This window comes from Salmo trutta, chromosome 15 (genome assembly GCF_901001165.1).
Source record: "Salmo trutta chromosome 15, fSalTru1.1, whole genome shotgun sequence".
In the NCBI taxonomy this organism is placed as follows: domain Eukaryota; kingdom Metazoa; phylum Chordata; class Actinopteri; order Salmoniformes; family Salmonidae; genus Salmo; species Salmo trutta.
Window position 1 is genome coordinate 55,461,271 of NC_042971.1, and position 22,855 is coordinate 55,484,125.

Consider the following 22,855-nt stretch of genomic DNA (forward strand, 5'->3'; position numbering starts at 1 on the left):
GTAAAAAAGCGATAATATTCCGACCGGGAATCTGTGTTTTAGCTCAAAGAGAGAGAAAATAAAAACATGAGGTCGCCCCGTGCACGCCCCTCAGTCTGATGGTCCTCTGATAGACCACTTATCAAAGGCGCTAATGTTTTTCAGCCAGGGGCTGGAATTACATCATTCAGCTTTTTCCCGGGTTCTGAGAGCCTATGGGAGCCGTAGGAAGTGTCACGTTACAGCAACGATCCTAAGTTTTCAATAAACAGAGCCAAGAAGCCCAAGGAATGGTCAGAGAGGGCCCTTCCTGTACATAATCTTCTCAGGTTTTTGCCTGCCATATGAGTTCTGTTATACTCACAGACACCATTCAAACAGTTTTAGAAACTTTAGGGTGTTTTCTATCCAAAGCCAATTATTATATGCATATTCTAGTAGAACCCTTTTGGCTCCAGATATAACCCTTTTGGGTTCCATGTAGGACCCTTTTCACAGAGGGCACATGCAACCCAAAAGTGTTCTACCTGGACCCAAAAAGTATTCTACCTGGACCCCAAAAGTATTCTACCTGGACCCAAAAAGTATTCTACCTGGACCCCAAAAGTATTCTACCTGGACCCCAAAAGTATTCTACCTGGACCCCAAAAGTGTTCTACCTGGACCCCAAAAGTATTCTACCTGGACCCAAAAAAGATTTTCCTATGGTTACAGCAGAAGAAACCTTTTAAAAACATGTTTTACAAGAGTGTAACCTAATTTCTGAATGTTATTCCCCCTGTCTTCCATAAGAAACCCACAAGGATCTTCTCTAGAACATGCGTAGTGAATTAACTGTCAGTAGGGTTAGGTAAGTGTCACGCTTGTCGTTAGAAATGGAGGACCAAAACGCAGCAGGGACATGTATACTCATCTTCTTTATTTACAGGAAAAGAAGGAAAAAACCAAACAAACACGTATACAAAAATAACAAAACGATGAACAACAAAATAACAGTCTTGAAGGCAACACAGCAATCCAAGAACAATCTCCCACAAATACACAGACAAACACACCCAACTAATATAGGACTTCCAATCAAAGGCAACACCAAACAGCTGCCTTCAATTGGAAGTCCACCCCAATTAATTCAACATAGAAACACACTTACTAGACTACACATAGAAATACATAAACATAGACCATAACTCAAAACCCGGAAATAATAAATCAAACGCCCTCCTAACTAACACACCACCCTGAACCACATAAAACAAATACCCTCTGCCACGTCCTGACCAAACTACAATAACAATTAACCCTTATACTGGCCAGGACGTGACAGTAAGAGTCAACCATTGTACTATGCATGCTTGTCATAACTTGTCATAAGCCAGAAGCACACTCCCATACCTCTAAATCTTAAACTAATGTTATCCTCTTATTACAGCCCAGAAATTAAAGCAAATGTCATTTGTACAGATTGTATTATGGATAAGGAGATGGTAAAGGTTATGTTCTTTACACGATAATGTAAACCTAACTGAATGATCATTATAGCTGGCAAATATTTTTACTGAAATAGTTCCATCAACATTTTGTGTGACCTCAGTTGCTTTTATTGTTAATTGGTTTTCTTCCACATTATCAGGTAGTTGTCAGTCATCCCACTGCTGGCTTGCTTCTGACGCTAAGCAGGGTTGGTCCTGGTCAATCCCTGGATGGGAGACCAGATCCTGTTGGAAGTGGTGTTGGAGGGCCAGTAGGAGACACCCTTTCCTCTGGTCTAAAACAAATATCCCAATGATTGGGGACATTGCCCTGTGTAGGGTGCTGTCTTTTGGATGTGATGTTAAATGGGTGTCCTGACTCTCTGTGGTCACTAAAGGACCCATGGTACTTATCTTAAGAGTAGGGGTGTTAACCCTGGTGTCCTGACTCTCTGTGGTCTCTATAGAACCCATGGTACTTATCATAAGAGTAGGGGTGTTAACCCTGGTGTCCTGACTCTCTGTGGTCACTATAGAACCCATGGTACTTATCATAAGAGTAGGGGTGTTAACCCTGGTGTCCTGACTCTCTGTGGTCTCTATAGAACCCATGGTACTTATCATAAGAGTAGGGGTGTTAACCCTGGTGTCCTGACTCTCTGTGGTCTCTATAGATCCCATGGTACTTATCATAAGAGTAGGGGTGTTAACCCTGGTGTCCTGACTCTCTGTGGCCACTATAGAACCCATGGTACTTATCATAAGAGTAGGGGTGTTAACCCTGGTGTCCTGACTCTCTGTGGTCTCTATAGAACCCATGGTACTTATCATAAGAGTAGGGGTGTTAACCCTGGTGTCCTGACTCTCTGTGGTCACTATAGATCCCATGGTACTTATCATAAGAGTAGGGGTGTTAACCCTGGTGTCCTGACTCTCTGTGGTCACTATAGATCCCATGGTACTTATCATAAGAGTAGGGGTGTTAACCCTGGTGTCCTGGCTAAATTCCCAATCTGGTCCTCATACCATCCTGGTCACATAATCATCCCCAGTCTACAATTGGCTCATTAATCCCCCCTGTAACTATTCCCCAGGTTGTTGCTGTAAATGAGAACGTGTTCTCAGTCAACCTACCTGGTAAAATAAGGGTTAAAGAAAAAATGTTGCCAGTTGCCTATTTAAATGTGAAGTATCAGGTATAGGGGCTGGGGGCACCTGCTATTTTCCCCTAACTTCACAAGTTGTAGCAAAGGAATCTCTTTTGAAATAGGCTATGGAACATAACACTGGTGGTGGTGGAGTAATGGCAAAAAAGTAGACATTTCCAAGACACATTGGTTTGGTGGCGATTCCCCCATTCCAAAATAACTAGCTGCTGTTATTTCCAGAGTCAGACGTCACTGTCACTGGTTTTATTTGCATGGTAAGATTTTCCCATGGGTCGACTTGGCAAGCCAACTCCCACACACTCGGTGCCTATGATATCAGGGTGAACTGAAGTCTTGGGTCCTGACTTCTTCTCCCGGCCCGTCCACTCCACACGGTCGCCTACGCAGCAGAAGAGGATATGGAGCAGTGATGTGCCGGGAGACCAGGAGAATAATAACACTTCTTTTTAAAAACGGAATAAATGCCAGTCTTTAAGTGACACTTACAGGGTTCCTCTTGTAAGTTTAAAATACTTCAAACGCAGATGCTAGCATGCAGGAAATGCCAGACTAATTCTCAGAGTAGTTCAATCACCCCTCACGCCTCCAGAGAGTTCTGTCTTCAGTTGAATATTGCGCGTCGGACGGGAAGGGTCGAAGAATACGAGCTCCAGCCGCCGTGGAAACTGATTATTCCAAGATGCTCCGGCAAATGCAATATTTGAAATTAACGACAGCACTCGGTAGGTGATATTTTCTCTGAATATGCATGTTATCACCAGTTTATTAACCTACAATCGAACGGTCTGTCGCGCGCGCATGTTTTAACTTGTGTGTGTCCACTATCCAGGTTCCTGTGCGCGTCCCACAGGCACATAGACATTAATGGTGTACTCAATTATTAATGATTCATCGTGACTCATAAAAGCATCCATTAGGTGTAAATTGCTTTTACATTGAATTTACAATTTTTTAACCTCAAGTAAGAAAGTTCATCATGGCTTATTTGAACGAACCTAAGAATCTGAACGGCTTTGAAATTATCCTCGCCGGCTGGTATTTAGATGTGTGAAATTGGTCAATATGATACAGTGGGGCACGACTCACATACAGTTATTTAAATACGCTATTCATTCTCATCTGTTACTATTGGAACCCACTGCAATTACAGATCATTGTTTCAGCTGTGTTTAGGAACATTTAAGAGAGCCACGCCACCTAGAACTCCGCAGTTATACATAAAGTCATCAGTGGCTTTCCGCGGGGGTGTGTTGTACTGCGGGTGGGGGGGTTGTTGTACTGCGGGTGGGGGGGAAGGGTGTGTGTTGTACTGCGGGTGGGGGGGGGGGGGTGGATGGCAGTCAGCATGAATTATGATTTAGAGCCTCATTTGGACGCTTAAGTGAGTGGTGCAACTTCCTGTGACAAACATTGAACATACAAAAGTGAAGCAAGCTTCTAGAACTGTCCTGGTTCCTATTAACTGAGACAGTTATAATGGCTTGGATTATTTTTTGCTGTGCCTTCAAGAAGTATTCAGACCCCTTTGACTTATTCCAAATTTTGTTGTTACAGACTGAACTCAAATGGATAAAAAATAAAAATTCTCACCCATCTACACACAATACGCCATAATGACAAAGTGAAAATATGTTTTTTGAAAATTACATTTCTCATTTACATAATATTCACACCACTGAGTGAATACTTTGTAGAAGCACCTTGGGCAGCGATTACAGCTGTGAGTCTTTCTGGGTAAGTCTCTAAGAGCTTTCCACACCTGGATTTTGGGTAAGTCTCTAAGTGCTTTCCACACCTGGATTTTGGATAAGTCTCTAAGAGCTTTCCACACCTGGATTTTGGATAAGTCTCTAAGAGCTTTCCACACCTGGATTTTGGATAAGTCTCTAAGAGCTTTCCACACCTGGATTTTGGATAAGTCTCTAAGAGCTTTCCACACCTGGATTTTGGATAAGTCTCTAAGAGCTTTCCATACCTGGATTTTGGGTAAGTCTCTAAGAGCTTTCCACACCGGGATTTTGGGTAAGTCTCTAAGAGCTTTCCACACCTGGATTTTGGGTAAGTCTCTAAGAGCTTTCCACACCTGGATTTTGGGTAAGTCTCTAAGAGCTTTCCACACCTGGATTTTGGGTAAGTCTCTAAGAGCTTTCCAAACCTGGATTTTGGGCAAGTCTCTAAGAGCTTTCCACACCTGGATTTTGGGTAAGTCTCTAAGAGCTTTCCACACCTGGATTTTGGGTAAGTCTCTAAGAGCTTTCCACACCTGGATTTTGGGCAAGTCTCTAAGAGCTTTCCACACCTGGATTTTGGGCAAGTCTCTAAGTGTTTTCCACACCTGGATTTTGCAACATTTGTCCATTAATATTAAAACAGTTTTTCAAGCTCGATCAAATCGGTTGTTGACCGTTACTAGACAACCATTTTCAGGTTTTGCCATAGATTTTCAAGTAGATTTAAGTCACAACAGTAACTCGACCACTCAGGAACATTCACTTTCTTCTTGATAAGCAACTCCAGTGTAGATTTCTCCTTATGTTTTAGGTTATTGTCCTGCTGAAAGGTTAATTCATCCTCCAGTTTCTGGTGGAAAGAAGACTGAATCAGGTTTTCTTCTAGGATTTTGCCTGTGCTTAGCGCCATTCCATGTATTTTTTATCCTGAAAACTCCCCAGTCCTTAAACATTACAAGCACACCCACATGATGCATCCACCACTATGCTTGACAATATGGTGAGTGGTACTCAGTAATGTGTTGTATTGGATTTGCCCTAAACATAACACTTTGTATTCAGGTCAAAACGTTAATTGCTTTGCCAAATGTTTTGCACCATTACTTTACTGCCTTATTGCAAACAGGATGCATGTTTTGGAATATTTTAATTCTGTACAAGCTTCCATCTTTTCACTCTGTCATTTAGGTTAGTATTGTGGAGAAACTACAATGTTGTTGATCCATCCTCAGTTTTTTCCTATCACAGCCATTAAACTCTGTAACAATTTTAAAGTCACCATTGGTGAAATCCCTGAGCAGTTCCCTTCCTCTCCAGCAACTGAGCTAGGAAGGACGCCTGTATCTTTGTAGTGTCGAGGTGTATTGATACACCATCCAAAGTGTAATTAATAACTTCACCATGCTCAAAGAGATATTCAATGTCTGTTGTTTTCTTCTATTTTTCTTCTTACCCATCTACCAATAGGTGTCCTTTTTTGCGAGGCATTGGAAAACCTCCCTGGTCTTTGTGGTTGAATATGTGTTTGAAATTCACTGCTCGACTGACAGACCTTACAGATAATTGAATATGTGTTTGAAATTCACTGCTCGACTGACAGACCTTACAGATAATTGAATATGTGTTTGAAATTCACTGCTCGACTGACAGACCTTACAGATAATTGAATATGTGTTTGAAATTCGCTGCTCGACTGACAGACCTTACAGATAATTGAATGTGTTTGAAATTCGCTGCTCGACTGACAGACCTTACAGATAATTGAATATATGTTTGAAATTCACTGCTCGACTGACAGACCTTACAGATAATTGAATATGTGTTTGAAATTCACTGCTCGACTGACAGACCTTACAGATAATTGAATATGTGTTTGAAATTCACTGCTCGACTGACAGACCTTACAGATAATTGAATATGTGTTTGAAATTCACTGCTCGACTGACAGATCTTACAGATAATTGAATATGTGTTTGAAATTCACTGCTCGAATGACAGACCTTACAGATAATTGAATATGTGTTTGAAATTCACTGCTCGACTGACAGACCTTACAGATAATTGAATATGTGTTTGAAATTCACTGCTCGACTGACAGACCTTACAGATAATTGAATATGTGTTTGAAATTCGCTGCTCGACTGACAGACCTTACAGATAATTGAATGTGTTTGAAATTCGCTGCTCGACTGACAGACCTTACAGATAATTGAATATGTGTTTGAAATTCACTGCTCGACTGACAGACCTTACAGATAATTGAATATGTGTTTGAAATTCACTGCTCGACTGACAGATCTTACAGATAATTGAATATGTGTTTGAAATTCACTGCTCGACTGACAGACCTTACAGATAATTGAATATGTGTTTGAAATTCGCTGCTCGACTGACAGACCTTACAGATAATTGAATGTGTTTGAAATTCGCTGCTCGACTGACAGACCTTACAGATAATTGAATATGTGTTTGAAATTCACTGCTCGACTGACAGACCTTACAGATAATTGAATATGTGTTTGAAATTCACTGCTCGACTGACAGATCTTACAGATAATTGAATATGTGTTTGAAATTCACTGCTCGACTGACAGACCTTACAGATAATTGAATATGTGTTTGAAATTCACTGCTCGACTGACAGACCTTACAGATAATTGAATATGTGTTTGAAATTCACTGCTCGACTGATAGACCTCACAGATAATTTAATATGTGTTTTGAAATTCACTGCTCGACTGACAGACCTTACAGATAATTGAATATGTGTTTGAAATTCACTGCTCGACTGACAGACCTTACAGATAATTGAATATGTGTTTGAAATTCACTGCTCGACTGACAGACCTTACAGATAATTGAATATATGTTTGAAATTCACTGCTCGACTGACAGACCTTACAGATAATTGAATATGTTTTTGAAATTCACTGCTCGACTGACAGACCTTACAGATAATTGAATATGTGTTTGAAATTCACTGCTCGACTGACAGACCTTACAGATAATTGAATATGTGTTTGAAATTCACTGCTCGACTGACAGACCTTACAGATAATTGAATATGTGTTTGAAATTCACTGCTCGACTGACAGACCTTACAGATAATTGAATATGTGTTTGAAATTCACTGCTCGACTGACAGACCTTACAGATAATTGAATATGTGTTTGAAATTCACTGCTCGACTGACAGACCTCACAGATAATTGAATATGTACGGTACAGAGATGAGGTAGTCATGAAAAAATTATGTTAAACACCATTATTGCACACAGAGTGAGTCTATACAACTTATTATGTGACTTGTTAGTTTTTTACTCCTGAACTTATTTAGGCTTACCGTAACGAAGGGGTTAAATACTTATTGACTCAATACATTTCAGCTTTTAATTTTTAAGTAATTTGTCAAAATGTAGAAAAACATAATTCCTCTCTGACATTATGATGTTTTGTGGGGCCTGGTACACAACAAAATGTGGAAAAAGTCAATGGGGTGTGAATACTTTTTGAAGGCACTATGTAGGAATATTATTATCAACAATTTGGGTTTTTGTCTAAATTGTGATGTCTTGTAATTTGGAATACAATCAGTGCTGGGATAAAATGGGTAAGTACCTACAGTAATAATAAGTAATCTGAAGTGAATGAAATTGAGTTCCTGTGTGGTGTTAGTCTAAAGCCAGACCTCATGTCACGCAACCATGTGTGGGATTTCTGACACTGCTAGTGATGTAATAAATTATCAATATAATTTGATTTTCAACATTCCAAAGACCAATTATTGAAAGTTTGCACATTTGGAACTCCGGGCTTATCAATATGAACTAATTTCATTTTCAGACACTTTTAAAGCCTATTTTGTACCAGTGTGTATTTGAAAACAGATATGCCTGTTGCTGGTGTGGAAAGTCCCGCAGTGACTTGTGACTGAACACTCAGTTATAGGTCCAGCAGTACTGAATTAACTTCTCAGGTCATGTTCCTGTAGTTCTAAAAGGGGGGAAAGTACCAACAATGTATTTGAGACTGGGTCTGCTTCCAAAATGGCACCATTCCCCATATAATGGCCTACTTTTGATCAGAGCCTTATAAGCCTTGGTCGAAAGTAGTTCAATACATAGGGAATAGGTTGCCATTTGGGGCGCAGCCTGGGACTGGGTCTGAAACCTTGAAATGCTCCTCTGTTACTGTAAAGTCAACAGTGTGAGCGTCCCTCTTATTCTCAGTTTCCTACGCTCACATGTGACACCGGCTCGTCACCGGCTCGTCACCGGCTCGTCACCGGCTCGTCACCGGCTCGTCACCGGCTCGTCACCGGCTCGTCACCGGCTCGTGACCGTCATCAGAGAATTGAGTTAGAGATGCAGCTGGAGATAGAGGCTCACATTAGCCGCTATCACATCTCACCAAGTTTGCGTCCCAAATGGTATCCTATTCCCCAGTTAGTGCTCTACTTTTGAGCAGGGTCCGTAAATAGGGAATAGGGTGCCAAGACCAAGAGTCTCCCTACTTAGGCTCTGGGTCCTCTCCCCACAGACCACTGACTGCACACCCAGACCCAGTTCATTAAACTCCAAACGGAAGTAAACAGAATGAAACAGGGAGAGACTACTTTTATATTTTCTGCTGCAAAACATTTTCCGTTCCATGCCCTAATGAATCTGATCCTAGACTTCGTTAGTTCAGATGGAACACATCTACAGTAGTGGGATAACTCATATCTCATCAGTTCCATGCCCCCACCCTCACCCCTCCCCTCCTTGGAATAATGAATTTGTGAGGAGCTTTGTTTAGTGGTTATTGTCCTAGCTACTCGTCCTGAGTATTGAACCAATCTATGACCTTGTCTACCTCTGTGAGCTGCCTGATTGCTTATGAATGAGGGGGTCTTGGCTGGAACCTACTGGTTGGGACCATACTCAGAAATCCCATGTTATGCTAGGAGTGCCGCTCCAGCGTGGCCCAGGGGCCCACATGTGGTTATTGTAGTGGCGGCATTTGAACCTTATAAATTCCTAACGGAGATGAGAGTACAGGTGTTTTTGGTTTGGGACCTCGAGGAGAGCTCATCTGGCTTCAATCAGGGGTGTGTGGGACTGGGACAAGTGACCTTACTCTGGACACTTGAAAACACGCGGATATGCTTAGCCATATGAGTGTAAGAACACACACACACACGCACACAATCATACCACACACACTGATGTTCTAACTCTTATACAGTATGGACACACAAAGCTCTTGGACAAGCAGATTACAGTGATGTTTGTTCTTGAGGATGAAGGTGTTGAGGGATTATTTATGGTGGTCTTCTTGCTCATAATCTTTAGCCCCGGTGGTTGTAACACATCAGACAGAACATGGTGCACAAGAGTGTGTATTCATGTATTGCAGATTGTTTCTTATATCTCAGATTCTGTCATTATGTTTTTTTGTCAGTCTCAATGTCTCTAATCAATTGATGGGATGTACAGTAGGGCTTATGTAGCCAACTCGTAATAACACATTGTGTACATTCACGTATTGATGTTACTCACAGACATGTGTGGTATGATACTTACAAAGGGTGTTCATTGAACATCTGTTCGCATACGCAATCAAGGAGTAATGTTTTATGCCTTTCAACTGAAATTTGAGGGAACGCTCTCAAAAATACCCAGAGAAGCAAATCCTCAGCATTCTTTAGAGAAGTGAGATTGTTCCCATCGCCATATATCAGCAGGTGTAAATAGGACCACAGTGTATCTCCCTCCCCACAGTTTCTCATTCCCCACCGTTTATCTCCCTCCCCACAGTTTCTCATTCCCCACCGTTTATCTCCCTCCCCACAGTTTCTCATTCCCCACCGTTTATCTCCCTCCCCACAGTTTCTCATTCCCCACTGTTTATCTCCCTCCCCACAGTTTCTCATTCCCCACCGTTTATCTCCCTCCCCATAGTTTCTCATTCCCCACCGTTTATCTCCCTCCCCACAGTGTATCACCCATCTCTCCTCCACCAGATAAGACCAACAGTATATATTTGAAGAGTTTCATTCCAAAAAATGGTAAATTATTGGTAAATTAGCTTTTTTTTCTCAATAAATGATCAAAGAGATTGGTGTATTTTTTCACTATCTATTGATGGCATGGGGTTGTTCAATGACAGACATGTTGTCATAAAGTTCGTCGTCTGAGGAGGAGAAATCATCAGACCAATATGCAGCACTTAAGGTGCTCGTCTTCTTTTTTATTTAGAAGGAAAAAAAATACTTATACAAAACAAACGACGAAAAACCAGTCCCGTAAGGTGCTCAGACTATACGAGGAATCCACTACCCACAAAACCCATGAAGAAAAACCCCTACTTAAATATGATCTCTAATCAGAGGCAACGAGGATCAGCTGCCTCCAATTAGAGATCAACCCAAACATACACAACAAAGAAATAGAAGAACTAGAAAGGAAAACATAGAAATAGATAACATAGATCAAACCCAAAACACACAAAACAAACACCACCCGGCCACGCCCTGACCATACTATAATAACCAAAATAACCTCTTTACTTGTCAGGACGTGACACATGTATTTGTTTAAAATCTTAGATTCACTGGTTTTCATTTCAGAGACGAATAATGCTAGGATTTACACAGTCAAATGTAGCAAAAAAGTTCAGTTTTTATAAAGAAATGTAAAAATTCTACATTTGTGACATTAATGTAAAACTTTTTTCATTTGATGTTTTAGTCATTTAGCAGATGCTCTTATCCAGAGCAGCTTACAGTATGTACATTCATCTTAAGGTAGCTAGGTGAGACAATCACATATCACAGTCAAATATACAGGATACAAACATTCCATTCCAGCTAAACAATGGATATATAGCATTTAGCACAAAAAAAACACATTGTCTAAAATCAATGAATAAAAAATCTGAGAATAGATACATTTTACACACACATGAAAATATCCATAAGCAATCATTTCTGGTGAAAAAATATATATAAAAAAATAGGTGCATATAGCATTTTGGAAATAAACTCTTAATTTCTTTCACTGTCTGAAGGCTCCTTTATGTATGGAATGCTGCTGCAGCTGATTTGATTAAAGTGCTAATTCATTGGCTGTTTGAAGACGAGTGGAGGGGTGGAGGCCGGGCAGTTTGTCTGAAGACATTAGTGGTCTGGCTGTATTTATGAGTCTGGAGAAAAGGAGCCAGTCTGAACTGAACCCACAGACCGACAGTCTGAATCTCTCCTATAGCAGCATCATCCTCTATAAGTAGTTCACTATGTCGATACAGTAGATGTTTGCAACCGCTGCTAATTTAATATGCACTGTATATTCCAAAAATAAGATCGTCATTTATTTTCATTCAGTGAACTCCAGCATGCCTCATTCAATGGAACCAATGGAATAGTCCCAAATGTGCAAACCCGCCCATCTGGCTCTCCAGGCAAGTTCAATAAAAGTATTTGAAATAATTTTGAAGCCAGGTCAGGGTATACCAGTGGAGTGAGAGGAGTGATGGTCAAGCTTTGTCCAACAGACAGGCTGCCACTCAGTCCCCTTAACCCTGGCCCTGGCATTGAGGGTCTCTTCTCCCCCTTTGCTTGGTCGGTCGTAAATCCAGAGCATCCCCTGGCAGAAGCCCCAGATCTCCCAGAAGATCTCACTCTGAACGTCTCCCTCCATACTTGGAGCCTAAAAAAACACATTCCTTTACTGGCTGTCTGACGGGCTGACCCACTGTCTACTGTCTTCTCTTTTATTGGCTCAAATGAAACACTGGAAGCAAGCAGCTTGTTGTTTGTTACTGAAACTAAAAAACACTCTTAGAAAAAAAGTGTTCCAGAAGTGTTCTTCAGTTGTCCCCATAGGAGAACCCTTTTTGGTTCCAGGTAGAACCCTTTTAGGTTCCATATAGAACCTTCTGTGGAGAGGGTTCTACATGTAACACAAAAGGGTTCTACCAGGAACCAAAAATGGTTCTTCAATGGGTTCTCCTATGGGGATTGTCACGGTTGTCGAAAGGAGGAGAAGCGGACCAAAGTGCAGCATGTGTGTCGTTCCACATTTTTATTTATACTGTGAAACTATGCAATATATAAATACACTGAAATGAAACAACAAACTGTGACGCCGCGATGAACACATACACAACTCAAAATGAATCTCCCACAAACCCAGGTGGAAAAAAAACCCTACTTAAGTATGATCTCCAATTAGAGACAACGAGGACCAGCTGCCTCTAATTGGAGATCATCCCAAACAAAACCAACATAGAAATACAAAACTAGAACACGAACATAGAAATACAAAACATAGAAAAACACCCCCTGACCTACTCTACCATAGAACATAACATCGTACAATGGTCAGGACGTGACAGGGACAGCCAAAGAACCCTTTTAGGTTCTAGGTAGGACCCTTTTTCTAAGAGTATAGATATCAAGAAGGTTTTCTTTGAGGTTACATCAATATGGCATGGCAGTCCCAGAAATGAAATATGAGAACTGAAACATATGACTAAATATGACTTCATGAGACTCCACAAACAGTTAACATGTAAATATTGTAACAAGCCATCAGGTAAAATAAACAAGACCATGTGTGTCCACAGTCCCAATAAGGGGCCTAGCCCACTGTAAGCTGATCCCATGTCTTGACAGATCCCATATACTGGTGTTCACAAAGCTTTCAAGAGCTCAGATGAGTAATGTTTGCCATTGAGAAAAATTACCTTGTGGAAGGGTTTAGCTCGGGCATACCAAACAACCTCTATTAAACATCACTGTTACTGTATGCCAGTAGACACAATTACTGGCTTGGAAAGCAGCCAACTATAATGCTTTGTAGGAGTTTCATGTCTATACACTTGCAATCATTTAACCGGACAAATAATTGTTTGGAACTATCAAAACCTTTGTGCTGAATGTAAAATATGACAATCTTGCTGTCAAAAAACCTCAGTAGAATTTATAGGAAAACATTTCCTGAAATTCCACCAACACATCTCCTGTGTTACACGTGGAGAGAGGACGCGTGACCACTGTTATTCTCCCTTCCATGACAGCTACAAGACCCTCCCCCTTTGGCAAATCAGATCACGCCTCCATTCTGCTCTTCCCCGCATATATACAGAAATTTAAACAAGAAGCACCCGTGATAAGGACTGTTCAGCGTTGGTTTGACCAATCAGAATTCATGCTACAGGACTGTTTCTTGATCACGTGGACTGGGAAATGTTCTGGGTCACCTCTGGAAATAACATCTGACCAATCAGAATTCATGCTACAGGACTGTTTCTTGATCACGTGGACTGGGAAATGTTCTGGGTCACCTCTGGAAATAACATTGACAACTACACTGACTCTGTCACTGGGCTCATCAGGTAGAGGATGTTGTTCCTACTGTGATAATTCAAATGTAACAAACCAAAAACTGCGGATAGATGGCAGCATTCGCGCAAAACTGAAAGCACGGCCTTGACCGGGAGACCCATGATGCAGCGCACAATTGGCCCAGCCTCGTCCAGGTTAGGGGAGGGTTTGGCCAGCCGGGATTTCCTTGTCCCATTGTGCTCTAGCGACTCCTTGTGGTGGGCCGGGCACATGCAAGATGACTTCATTCGCCAGTTCGACACGGTTTCCTCCAATACATTGGTTTTCCGGGTTAAGCAAGCAATGTGTCAAAAAGCAGTGCTTTTTGGCTCCTCATGTGTTGGAGTAATCCCCATGTAATGAAACATATTAGGGAAAAAGCCAAGTTTCTCCCTTAATTTTTTTTAAAGAACAGCAGTGACTCTCTGGTGGGACTGGAGCAGGTGTGACGGCACATTTAGAGTCCAGTCATCTAGCAACCCCAAGGTTGTGACCTCCGGTGACCCCGGCCCCAGGGGTCAGAAGCCTCAAGAGACACACCTCACATAAAACTGTGAAGGAGAGGTGGGGAGGATGGGTGAGAAGGGGGAGGAGGGGAAGAGGACTGTGGGAGGTGAGGAGGTGAGGGAGGTTGGGAGGTTGGTTATCTTTATAGCACAACAATATGAACAACAACAGTGGGAGAGAGGCTAGAGAGATGCTAGAGAGACGCCAGGCACCAGCTACAGCAACCAGGGTTGTTAGGTTCACAAACAAACACCAGCTCTGAGAAAAGATAAGAAGCTCCACAAAGCTCTGAGGGGAAGGAAAGTCAAGCTCTTCAAATGTCAAGATATAGGATAGTAGACATTTTGCTTTTTTTTCTGATGAAATGTAATAATCCGGCCATGGAAAATTGTTTTTCTGGTATGTCTTGATTGTGTTAAGAGTAATCCTGTTACACAATGCTTCAATGGTTTGAAAACAGAAAACCTTGTCCATGGTACTCTGGTGTTCCAGATGCACTATCAACACACACACACACACACACACACACACACAACACACACACACACACACACACACACACACACACACACACACACACACACACACACACACACACACACACACACACACACACACACACACACACACACACCCCTCAGGGGCCTAGTGTATCTGTTGTGTGTGTGTGTGTGTGTGCATAAATGTGCATAAATGTCTGCATGCGTGCATGCATCTGTATCTGTGTGTGTTTCTGTGTGTGCTTCAGCCCTGCATCATCTGGGCACCAGGCCTCAGAGTAGTGATCAGACCAGCCCCCCAACCCCCCTTTCATTCCTCTCACCCCCAGCAGCAAGAGGCCAGACCCATCCATCACTGTGGCATCACACTGAGATGATGTACAGGCTGCACGGGGCACCTCGTTCACATTATCCACAGTCCTCAGCTACTGCAGGGCAACACGCAATCCACTGCACCAGCATGTTGTTCTTCTCCAAAACACATGTTTTTTCTTCTTCTGATTTTCTCTTCTGATCTAGGCCAGGAGGGCAACAATGCAACACACACTCAGTTTTTTCTTCAAGACAAATGTTTATTTCTAAAGTGTTTCACTTTCGGGTAAAGGGAACCTAATTGCAAAGCATTTAGACATTCTTCATGATGGATCTGCCTGGCTTATGCACATGCCCCTGAACTTTGACCCATGGAACCCTAGAAAAGTTAGCTAGTTCAAGTTCACACAGTTCCTACACTGAGTTATTACTGTATAGTTACAGATGATTTACGGTTGATGAGAAGCACATCTATTTATTGATAATGATGTGGGTTAGAAATGTCCTCTTGATTGTTGCTGATCACCTGTAAAATATGAGAAACATGTATTAGAGTTTGAGTTTGGAGCGTCGGCATATGGTTTGGCGCCGAAACCCATTGTTGAGCGTTTCAGAATCAGAATCACCGATATTCACTAATTACATTGACACAGTCAGAATGTTACCTGGTGATATGGTGCTGCTAGTGATAGACAACATACTCAGAATGTTACCTGGTGATATGGTGCTGCTAGTGATAGACAACATACTCAGAATGTTACCTGGTGATATGGTGCTGCTAATGATAGACAACATACTCAGAATGTTACCTGGTGATATGGTGCTGTTAGTGATATACAACATACTCAGAATGTTACCTGGTGATATGGTGCTGCTAGTGATATACAACATACTCAGAATGTTACCTGGTGATATGGTGCTGCTAGTGATAGACAACATACTCAGAATGTTACCTGGTGATATGGTGCTGCTAGTGATAGACAACATACTCAGAATGTTACCTGGTGATATGGTGCTGCTAGTGATAGACAACATACTCAGAATGTTACCTGGTGATATGGTGCTGTTAGTGATATACAACATACTCAGAATGTTACCTGGTGATATGGTGCTGCTAGTGATAGACAACATACTCAGAATGTTACTTGGTGATATGGTGCTGCTAGTGATTGGTGATATGGTCCTGCTAGTGATATACACTGGCATTTTCTACAATGAATCTGCCTCCAGAAATAAAATCTTCTGCCAAGTGGGTGAGACACCTACTCCCGTTGCTTGCTGCACTGCTGCTTGGATTCCACCTGGCGATCTGTTCACCGTCTGCCCTGGTTGTCTTCCCCTGTCTGGTACAGGTACCTCCACCACGCTCACCCCTCTCTGTTCCCCGTCTGCCCTGGCCTGTCTCCCCCTGTCTGGTACAGGTACCTCCACCACGCTCACCCCTCTCTGTTCCCCGTCTGCCCTGGCCTGTCTCCCCCTGTCTGGTACAGGTACCTCCACCACGCTCACCCCTCTCTGTTCCCCGTCTGCCCTGGCCTGTCTCCCCCTGTCTGGTACAGGTACCTCCACCACGCTCACCCCTCTCTGTTCCCCGTCTGCCCTGGCCTGTCTCCCCCTGTCTGGTACAGGTACCTCCACCACGCTCACCCCTCTCTGTTCCCCGTCTGCCCTGGCCTGTCTCCCCCTGTCTGGTACAGGTACCTCCACCACGCTCACCCCTCTCTCCCGAGCTTTCACTCACCTCCAGCACACACGGACTGTTGGGGCAAGTGACTCTGAACTTACAATGACTAGCCCCAAGTCGTTATATATAAAATTAAATTATTGTGCATTTTGTTATTTTGCTATTTGCCTCATGACTCCTGCATACTTTGTTGACTACAAACTTTCTTTACCCAACCGTGGGACAGACTATGTTTGTTCCCACACTCAGGACTCTGACTCTCTATTGGTTACCTGGACTTTTGGCCTCCCATCCTCTCGTCAGCTTTGTATTCATGTTACCGGATGAAATTGCTGTACAATATGATCTTGTTGCCATCGGATGCCATCTGATGCTCTCCCTGTCCTATGCCGTGCGTTGATTGTATTACTGTTGATAATATCTGGAAATGTGCATGTACCCTGGCCCATCTACTGTCGCTAGCCCCAATTCTGACTTCTGCTCTGATATCTGCTTCACTGATTTCTGCTCTCGTAAAAGCCTGGGTTTTCTGCACGTTAACACTATAAGCTTATTACCTAAAATGGATCAATTGAAAGTGTGGGTTTACAGTTTTAATCCAGATGTGTTGGTCATTACTGAGACGTGGTTAAGGAAGAGTGTTTTGAATACTGATGTTAACCTTGCTTGTTATAACCTTTTTCGGCAAGACAGATCTTCCAAAGGTGGGGGAGTGGAAATCTTTACCAAGGATCACCTTCAGTGCTCGGTTGTCTCCACCAAGTCTGTCCCCAAACAATTCGATTTTTTGGTTTTAAGAATTAAACTTTCAAATAGCTCTTTGTTGACTGTTGCTGGGTGCTATCGTCCTCCATCAGCATCGGCCTGTACCCTACCTGCCCTAAGCTCTCTCCTGGCCCCTTACACTAAGTCTGAATTTGTCCTGCTAGGTGACCTAAACTGGGACATGCTTAAACCACCTGACCAAATCCAAAAGCAATGGGACTCCCTAAATCTTTCTCAGATTATTACCAATCACACAAGGTATGACTCCAAACACAGAGAAAAGGCTACTCTCCTCGATGTTATCCTCACAAATAATCCTGATAGGTATCAGTCTGGTGTTTTCTGTAATGACCTTAGTGATCACTGTTTTACAGCCTGTGTTTGTAATGGCTGCTCAGTGAAACGACCTGTCCTGATTTGTCATAGACTCTTACTAAAAAAACTTTAATGAGCAAGCCTTCCTTCATGAACCGTCCTCTGTAAAATGATATAGAATCAGCTTGATCCCCTCTGTCGAAGATGCTTGGACCTTCTTTTTTGATATTTTCAGTGGCATTGTTAACAAACGCCCCCATAAAGAAAGTGAGAATTAAAAACAGCTTCAGCCTCTGGTTCGACCGTGATCTTGCAGAGTTACTCCACCTCAAGAATTGCATTTGGCGAAAGGCTCGGCACACGCATACTCTGGCTGACTGGCTATCGTTCAGGCAAATGAGAAATAAGTGCATTCAGGCTTTCCGGAAGGCCGAAGTTAGTTGCTTTAAGGAGCAGTTCTCGCTCTGTGGGTCTAACCCTAAGAAGTTATGGAAAACGGTTAAAGACCTGGAGAAAAACCCTCCTCCTCACAGCTGTCCCTTAATGTTGATGATGTGGTTGTTACTGACAAGAAGCACATGGCTGAGCTCTTTAATCACCACTTCATTAAGTCAGGATTCCTATTTGACTCAGCCATGTCTCCTTGCCTGTCCAACATTTTCTCATCTCCCACCCTTCTAATGCGACTATCCCCGATGCTTCTCCCTCTTTTTCCCCTGCCCCGTTACAAAGTTTCTCCCTGCAAGTTCTCACTGAGTCCAAGGTGCTATACAACATACTCAGATATGGTGCTGCTAGTGATATACACCATACTCAGAATGTTACTTGGTGATATGGTGCTGCTAGATATAGACAACATACTCAGAATGTTACCTGGTGATATGGTGCTGCTAGTGATAGACAACATTTAGAGACAGAATACAGACAGTGGAGTTGACACAAAGTTTGCATACATTATATACAACTAGGTAGAGTGAGCATAGAGCTATAAGAAAATGAGCAGATATACACATGTACAGTGGGTATACCAGTGGAGGCTGCTGAGGGGAGGACGGCTCATACACTATATATTCAAAAGTATGTGAACACTCCTTCAAATTCGGCTATTTCAGCCACACCCTTTGCTGACAGGTATATAAAATCGAGCACACAGCCATGCAATCTCCATAGACAAACATTGGCAGTATAATGGCCTTACTGAAGAGCTCAGTGACTTTCAACGTCACCGTCATAGGATGCCACCTTTCCAACAAGTCAGTTCATAAAATTTCTACCCTGCTAGAGCTGTCCTGGTCAAATGTACATGCTGTTATTGTGAAGTGGAAATGTCTAGGACCAAGAACTGCTCAGCCGCGAAGTAGTAGGCCACACAAGCTCACAGAATGGGACCAACAAGTGCTGAAGAGCGTAGCGCGTAAAAATTGTCTGTCGGTTGCAACACTAACTGCCGAGTTCCAAACTGCCTCTGGAAGCAACAGCACAACAATTGTTTGTCGGGAGCTTATTGAAATGGGTTTCCATGGCCGAGCAATAGCACACAAGCCTAAGATTACCATGCGCAATGCCAAGCGTCGGCTGGAGTGGTGAAAAGCTCACCGCCATTGGACTCTGGAGCAGTGAAAACGTGTTCTCTGGAATGATGAATCACGCTTCACCATCTGGCAGTCCGACGGTCGAATCTGGGGTTTGCGGATGTCAGGAGAATGCTACCTGCCCCAATGCATAGTGCAGCGGGCAGACGCAGACCCAAACCAGATGGTGATGGAGGAGGTGAGGATGGACTGATCCGTAAAACCGGATCAGGATTGGCAGGGAGATTTTTTCAGCTGCCGCAAGTAATACATATGCTTTTGTGCCTTCTTGGTGACCGCTGTGATGTTATCCACCCACTTGATGTTTTGGGAGATGATTGTGCCCAGGAATTTGAATAATTCAGCTGTGCTGACAGCTGAGCCATCAATCTTGAGGGGGAGAGATGGTGGGGGGCGTTTTCTGAAGTCAACCACCATTTCTACAGTTTTTTCTGTGTTGAGTTATAGGTTATTGCGACTGCACCATAACACTAGCCGGTCGACCTCTCCACAGTACATGGACTCATCGCTGTCGGTGATGAGACCGATCAGAGTAGTGTAGTCTGCAAATTTAGTAGTTTGACAGATGCGTTGTTGGAAGTTGGTGTTGAATGAGTAGAGTAGAGGGGAGAGCACGCAGCCTTGCGGCGCACCAGTGCGGAGGGATAAAGAGTCCGAAAGGTGTTTTTCAAATCAAATGTATTTGTCACATGCGGCAAATACAACAGGTGTAGACCTTGCAGTGAAATGCTTACTTACAAGCCCTTAACAACCAATGCAGTTTAAAGAAAATACCACCCAAAAAGTCATATTTAAAGAGCAGCAGTAAATAGCGGGGCTATATACAGGGGGTACCGGTACAGAATCAATGTGTCAATGTGCGGGGGCACCGGTGTCGAGGTAATTGAGGTTATTATGTAAATGTAGGTAGAGTTATTAAAGTGGCTATGCATAGATAATAACAGAGTAGCAGCAGTATATGGGGGGGGGAGCAATGCAAATAGTCTGGGTAGCCATTTGATTAGCTGTTCAGCAGTCTTATGGCTTGGGGTAGAAGCTGTTTAGAAATCTCTTGGACCTAGACTTGGCGCTCCAGTACCGCTTGCTGTGCGGTAGCAGAGAGAACAGTCTATGACTATGGTGGCTTGAGTCTTTGACAATTTTTAGGGCCTTCCTCTGACACCACCTGGTGTAGAGGTCCTGGATGGCAGGAAGCTTGGCCCCGGTGATGTACTGGGCCGTATGCTCTACCCTCTGCACAGTGCCTTGCGGTCGGAGGCCGAGCAGTTGCCATACCAGGCAGTGATGCAACCCGTCAGGATGCTCTCGATGGTGCAGCTGTAAAACCTATTGAGGATCTGAGGACCCATGACAAATCTTTTCAGTCTCCTGAGAGGGAATAAGTTTTGTTGTGCCCTCTTCACGACGGTCTTGGTGTATTTGGACCATGTTAGTGTAACAGTGTAGGTTCCGTCCCTCTCTTCGCCCCAACCTGGGCTCGAACCAGGGACCCTTGCACACATCAACAACTGACACCCCACGAAGCATCGTTACCCATCGCGCCACAAAAGCCGCGGCCCTTGCAATGCAAGGGGAAACCCTACTTCAAGTCTCAGAGCGAGTGACGTCACCGATTGAAACGCTATTAGCGCGCACCACCGCTAACTAACTAGCCATTTCACATCGGTTACATTAGTTTGTTGGTGATGTGGACACCAAGGAACTTGAAGCTCTCAACCTGCTCCACTACAGCCCTGTCGATGAGAATGGGGGCGTGCTCGGTCCTCTTTTTCCTGTAGTCCACAATCATCTCCTTTGTCTTGATCATGTTGAGGGAGAGGTTGTTGTCCTTGCACCACATGGTCAGGTCTCTGACCTCCTCCTTATAGGCTGTCTCATCATTGTCGGTGATCAGGCCTACCACTGTTGTGTCATCGGCAAACTTAATGATGGTGTTGGAGTCGTGCCTGGCCGTGCAGTCATGAGTGAACAGGGAGTACAAGAGGGGACTGAGCACTCACCCTTGAGGGGCCCCAGTGTTGAGGATCAGCATGGCGGATGTGTTGTTACCTACCCCTACCACCGGGTGGCGGCCCGTCAGGAAGTCCAAGATCCAGTTGCAGAGGAAGGTGTTTAGTCCCAAGGTCCTTAGATTAGTGATGAGCTTTGAGGTCACTATGGTGTTGAATGCTGAGCTGTAGTCAATGAATAGCATTCTCACATAGGTGTTCCTTTTATCCAGGTGGGAAAGGGCAGTGTGGGGTGCAATAGAGATTGCATCATCTGTGGATCTGTTGGTGCGGTATGCAAATTGGAGTGGGTCTAGGGTTTCTGGGATAATGGGGTTGATGTGAACCATGACCAGCCTTTCAAAGCATTTCATGGCTAAAGACGTGAGTGCTACGGGTCGGTAGTCATTTAGGCAGGTTACCTTAGTGTTCTTGGGCACAGGGACTATAGTGGTCTGCTTGAAACATGTTGGTATTACAGACTCAGACAGGGAGAGGTTGAAAATGTCAGTGAAGACACTTGCCAGTTGGTTAGCGGTTGCCAGTTGCCAGTTGGTTAGCATGCTCGGAGTACGTGTCCTGGTAATCCGTCTGGCCCTGCGGCCTTGTAAATGTTGACCTGTTTAAAGGTCTTACTCACATCGGCTGTGGAGAACGTGATCACACAGTCATCCGGAACAGCTGATGCTCTCATGCATGTTTCAGTGTTACTTACCTTGAAGTGAGCATAGAAGTCATTTAGCTCATCTGGTAGGCTCGTGTCACTGGGCAGCTCTCAGCTGTGCTTCCCTTTTTAGTCTGTAATAGTTCGCAAGCCATGCTACATCCGACGAGCGTCGGAGCTGGTGTAGTACGATTCAATTTTTGTCCTGTCTTGACGCTTTGCCTGTTTGATGGTTCGTCGGAGGGCATAGCGGGGTTTCTTATAAGCTTCCGGGTTAGAGTTCTACTCCTTGAAAGCAGCAACTCTACTCTTTAGCTCAGTGTGAATGTTGCCTGTAATCCAAAGTTTCTGGTTGGGGTATGTACGTAGTCACTGTGGGGACGATGTCCTCAATGCACTTATTGATAAAGCCAGTGATTGATGTGGCGTACTCCTCAAGAATCTGTCTGTGCTAGCAAAACAGTCCTGTAGTTTAGCATCTGCTTCATCTGACCACTTTTTTATAGACCAAGTCACTGGTGCTTCCTGCTTTAATTTTTGCTTGTAAGCAGGAATCAGGAGGATAGAGTTAGGGTCAGATTTACCAAATGGATTGCAAAGGAGGGCTTTGTACGCGTCTCTGTGTGGAGTAAAGGTGGTCTAGAATTTTTTTCCCTCTGGTTGCACATTTAACATGTTGATAAAAATTAGCTGGAGAGCTGTTGCTCTAGCCTGTCTTTGTACTGCTGTTTGGCTGACTTAATTCATGAGGGTACCTTTTTCTTGGCCTCTCTATAGAGGTCCCTGGTCTTGCTCCTGTGGTCTTCCTCTTTGGC

At 43.4% G+C, this 22,855-nt stretch overlaps 1 protein-coding gene across 4 annotated transcripts in view; it reads left to right on the top strand.

Annotated features, from left to right (window-relative positions):
* The first annotated feature begins 2,874 nt into the window (after window positions 1-2,874).
* Window positions 2,875-22,855, top strand: part of LOC115149385 (integrin alpha-1-like) — an 83,114-nt gene continuing 63,133 nt past the window's right edge. For 3 of the 4 annotated variants that reach the window (XR_003866857.1, XM_029692209.1, XM_029692210.1), the window contains exon 1: window positions 2,876-3,339. Coding sequence is in view for 3 of the 4 variants with exons in the window: in XM_029692209.1 (XP_029548069.1) it covers window positions 3,297-3,339 (43 nt within the window). In the remaining variant the exon portion in view is untranslated. Of the gene's footprint in view, window positions 3,340-22,855 lie in introns of all 4 variants that reach the window. The other variant, XM_029692211.1, reaches the window with a different exon arrangement.